General features: G+C 37.4%; 1 protein-coding gene across 3 annotated transcripts in view; it reads right to left on the bottom strand.

Moving 5' to 3' along the window:
• LOC107710407 (armadillo repeat protein deleted in velo-cardio-facial syndrome-like) overlaps nt 1-4,865 on the bottom strand; it is a 27,637-nt gene that overhangs the window by 18,304 nt on the left and 4,468 nt on the right. The window contains exons 2-3 of one of the 3 annotated variants that reach the window (XM_016515172.1): nt 4,382-4,522; nt 2,479-2,604 (exon numbers count right to left, since the gene is read on the bottom strand). In XM_016515172.1, the coding sequence (XP_016370658.1) occupies nt 2,479-2,604; nt 4,382-4,522 (267 nt within the window). The remainder of the gene's footprint in view (nt 1-2,478; nt 2,605-4,381; nt 4,523-4,865) is intronic. The other 2 variants (XM_016515174.1, XM_016515173.1) reach the window with 2 other exon arrangements.

Raw genomic sequence — 4,865 nt, 5'->3', positions numbered from 1 at the left:
GGAGCCCTCTCTGGGCTTAACTTGGGAACAGAAGCCCTCTCTGGGCTGGACATGGGAACAGGAGCCCTCTCTGGGCTTAACTTGGGAACAGAAGCCCTCTCTGGGCTGGATGTGGGAACAGGAGCCCTCTCTGGGCTGGATGTGGGAACAGGAGCCCTCTCTGGGCTGGACGTGGGAACAGGGGCTGGAACCGACACTGGAGCGGACTCAGGGGCTGGAACGACACTTGAGCAGGGGCTGGAGCCGACACTTTAGCGGACTCAGGGGCTGGAGCCAACACTGGAGTGGACTTAGGGGCTGGAGCCGACACTGGAGTGGACTCAGGGGCTGGAGCCGACACTTGAGCGGACTCAGGGGCTGGAGCCAACACTGGAGCAGACTCAGGGGCTTGAGCTAAAAGTCTTTTCCTCCTCAGATTCCTCCTTTGGTTTGAGGTGAGGGAGACAGCTGCTGTCAGCTGAGGGCTTGGGAGTGAATTGGCCTGCGGGCTTGACAATGGAACAGCCGGCGGGCTTGACTTCGGAGCAGCCAGCGGGCTTGAGAGTTCAGCGGCCAGCGGGCTTGACAAAGGAGCGGCCGGCTGACTTGACAACAGAACGGCCGGCGGGCTTGACGCAGAGCTGGTTCTGGATCGGGGAACGCTCTCCAGACACCGGAGGATACCTTCCCTCCAGCTCAGTCAAGTGGTGTCTGGGAGGTCCACGGGGCGATGGTAATTGGCACAACGAATTAAGCGTGGCATCATCCAACGCCATCATCACAGCGAGCAAGCAGAATTCCCCGGCGAATTCTACAAATGGGAATGGGCGTATCTCGCAGTGGTTTCCATTTGAACTGAGGGAAAAAAAGACTTTCAAAAACGGAAACAAAACTGGGGAGAAGGGGCGCCGCTTACTGTTTTACGGTTCGGTGTTCTGTCACGATCTGCCTACTGTGTTGGAGCAAGGAGACGCGCAGACATGGGAGAATCCACGAAGAGACTTTAATGAACAAAAACAGGGTAACACACACGTAGAACGTGGAGTTGACGTATAACACCAAACGCAGGACACAGGAAAACACAGGGCTTAAGAAACAGGAACTCAACGAGGTAATTACTAAGACACACCTGAACCAAATGGACACAATCAAACACGGGAGAAACTGGGTCACAGGGAGAACATGGGGAGCACAACACAAGACAGGAACACAGGGGCAGTCCAAGGGCGTGACAATTTTAGTATTACTGCGATACTATTATAGATTTTGTTAATATTTCAAATTAGATTTTATTTATATATTTTCTGCTTTCATGTTTATTTTAAAGTTTTAAAAAAAATGTTTGTAATTTTTATTAGTTTTTGTTGTTTTAAAAAATGTCTATATAGTTTTCATTCATTTTAATTTTAATTTTAGTTATTTTATTTCAGTTAAAGTTTATTTTATTTCAAGTAACAAAAATGTTTTTTGAATTGTTTTAGTATTAGTTAACCATAATAACTGTGTTACAAACATTAAAAATTCTTAAATCAAGATACATTTACTTGAGCAGCAAAATGACTTAAGATATTAAGTCTTGTTTTCTGAAAAATTATCAACATTAATAATTAAAATTAAGTGAGTTTATGCTTAAAACAGGAACAAATATTTGCCAATGGGGTCAGAAAAAGTAATCTTGTTTTTCCTTTGAATTAAGTTTATTTTTCTTACTGCACTGATGTTTTTTTCTTTTTTTTAAATCATAAATCATTTTGGTAGATTTTTCAGAAAACAAGACTTAATATTTAATTTATTTAATAATACCTAATAGTCATTTAACTTCTCAAATAAAATGATCTTGATTTAAGAATGTTTAGATATTTGTAATGGAAAAAAGTCCAAAATACTGCGGAAGAAAATTATTGTTTGCAGTGTTGCTGGTTTGATCAGCATGAGCACTAGTACTAGTGATGAGTTACCCAGTAATCGCCACTAATGACAAGCTGTTTCCAAATGAATTATAAAGAGGCGTCTCAAAGTGCCAGATTAATAATAATACATAGAACTGAACACATTCACAGTGTGAATAAAGATGATATTTTCTCACCTGAGAATCTGGACTCTATGAAATCTGATTTAATTTGCGTCTTACTGAGCTGGATAAAATACTGCGGGGCAGTTTTGATGAAACGGACTGAATTAAATTTAACCCTTCACCACTACAATACTGAAACAAGATGATTCATATTCTTAAATACCGGCTTTCATGCTGCATGAAGTAAATTTGTATTGTTTTTGAGCAATCATGAGTTTAATTAAATTCCATTAGTTCCAATAGGGTTAATACTGGTAATTCTCAGATTATATGCTTTTATAAATTTCATAGCATGACATATTCAAATAAAATATCCCAGCAATATTGGAAAAAAATATATACATATTCTGCATCATAGTTGTTTTGGTGTGGCTCATGTGTCCCGGCTTTCCCAATGAAAGGCATAAAAATGCTAAATTATATGTATATGATGCCATATTCACCTTCAGGAGGTTTGGCACGACCTGTTCATTGGAGCTGCTGGAGCTGAGCGGGTTCGAGTCGCTCTCAGGACTGGACGATTTCTCTGTCCCGATGCCCGAACTCTCAGTCTGCAAAACATCACAGAAGCGGCTCAGCGAGAGCTCGTTAACATCACATCCACACACACAACGCCTCATTAGCCTGCAGTTTTAGGCCTGTAAACAATATCTACTTTTAACATCCAAAATGAATCATTAGTCATGAATTATAAATGATTTGTTTACAAAAAGAACCTCTTAAAATAATGATTTTTGGCTCTGAAATTCTACCCAAACTATGAATATTTAAATCCTTTTTTATTAATTTATTGCATTGCCTAATGAAACCCAGTTATTAAGCAAGCTTGTTAATATAAGCAGACAGATGCCAACTATGAGGAAACATGATGTTCTTCCTCTGTATTTTTGTCTCGTTTTTCAGTACAAATATCTAAACGTTCTTAAATCAAGATACATTTATTTGAGAAGCAAAATGGCTTTAGGTATTACGTCTTGATTTCTGAAAAATGTATCAACATTAGCCGAGTTTATGCTTAAAACAAGAACAAATAATCGCATTCCCTTTGAATTGTTTCGTTTTCTGATCTCACCGACGGTTATTTCTTCTTGTTTTTGGCATAAACTCACTTCATTTTGGTAGATTTTTCTGTAAACAAGATTTAATATCTAATAGATTTACGTCTCAAAATGTATCTTTTCGACCCGGAAGAGACACATAAATAAACTCTAAAAAATGCATAGTTTTTAGTAAGGGAAGGAAACTTTGCAAATGCTTTAAGACCCTCAAAATACACATCATTTATTTTTTTCAGATTTTTTACAATTATTTTTTAAGAGATATAATCATGTTTTGTGTTCGGGTCATTTTTGACCCGGGTGTGTATGGAGCACCGTTAGTGTCAAAAATACTTTTTTTATCTATTAAGTTAAATTAGTGTCAAAAAACTTTTCTTAATATCTCACAAACTTTTGGGACTGAATTTTGTTGATGTACATGAATATGTACATCTACTGATGAACCACTGCAGCATGAAAAATTGATTAAAAAAAATTCATCTGAAAGTCAAAGCTTATGGAAGTAACATGAATTAATTTTGTTTGAACATTTTTCAGAGTAATATTTATGTTGTTTTGTTAGAAATAAATATGCAGGTTTCATAAATTTGGATTGTTTTTGAGCAATCATGAGTTTAATTAAATTCCATTAATTCCAATAGGGTTAATACTGGAAATTCTCAGATTATATGCTTTCATAAATTTCATAGCATGACATATTCAAATAAAGCTTCTCAGCAATATTGGAAAAAATATATACATATTTTGCATCATAGTTTTTTTGGTGTGGCTCATGTGTATTTTATAATTTTCAAGGAATTTCTCAATTTTTAAATAATCAAAAAGGAATACATGCAGTAAAAACATTCAAATAATTTTTTCACATTCACTCAATAATGAGAAGTTGCTGATCAGATACAATATTGTTTTAGTTGAGAACTATTAAGTTATGACTGTTCAAACTTCAGGTTAAAATGGACCAGGAATGAGAAAATCATATATGGACTTTGAATGTACTATGAAGGTTAAGATATTTGTAATGGAGAAAAGGTCAAAGATACTGAGGAAGAACATCATGTTTCCTCATAGTTGGCATCTGTCTGCTTATATTAACAAGCATTTGCTTAATAACTGGGTATCATTAGGCAATGCAATAAATTAATAAAAAAAGGATTTAAAAGGATTTAAATATTCATAGTTTGGCTTGAATCTGAGAACAATGAAATCCTTATTTTAACAGGTTCTTTATATGAACGAATCATTTATAAATCATGTTCTGCAGTGTTCCTACATGGGTTTCTGTGTGATTTGAGCTTGCGGGGTTGGAGGTGACGGTGGACACGTCTGAGGACGGGGTTTCTGAAGTCTCCTCCGTCTGCTCTTTGGTGTCTCGAGCTGAAGGTTCGGCCGGCGGTTCCTCTGAATCCGGCTTCTTTTGGACCAAAGGGAAGAATACGAACAGGAGATGTTAACATGAGATCACGTAGGTCATGTTTTAACAAGCACAACTGCACTGATTCACCACAGAGTTTCTCAAGCCATCCTAATGAACGTCTATAAAACGGTATCGATATTTATCGACGGTACACCTTCTTCGATATCGATAGAAAAAATGTTCGATATAGCGCACGATATAGGCACGTGCTATGAGTGGCGCAGACAGCACACACAAACATAAACACATGCTGAGTGCTGTGCCTGCCTGTAATGAGGAGATTGTGAATAAAGAAACAATATTAGTCTAATTTAAAATAAACATTTGCATTTGAATGTTA

The sequence above is a fragment of the Sinocyclocheilus rhinocerous genome, unplaced genomic scaffold (genome assembly GCF_001515625.1).
Source record: "Sinocyclocheilus rhinocerous isolate Xijiao unplaced genomic scaffold, SAMN03320098_v1.1 scaffold56, whole genome shotgun sequence".
Classification (NCBI taxonomy): domain Eukaryota; kingdom Metazoa; phylum Chordata; class Actinopteri; order Cypriniformes; family Cyprinidae; genus Sinocyclocheilus; species Sinocyclocheilus rhinocerous.
Note: the sequence above shows the minus strand (reverse complement) of the source record. Positions and strands in the feature narration are given on the sequence as shown.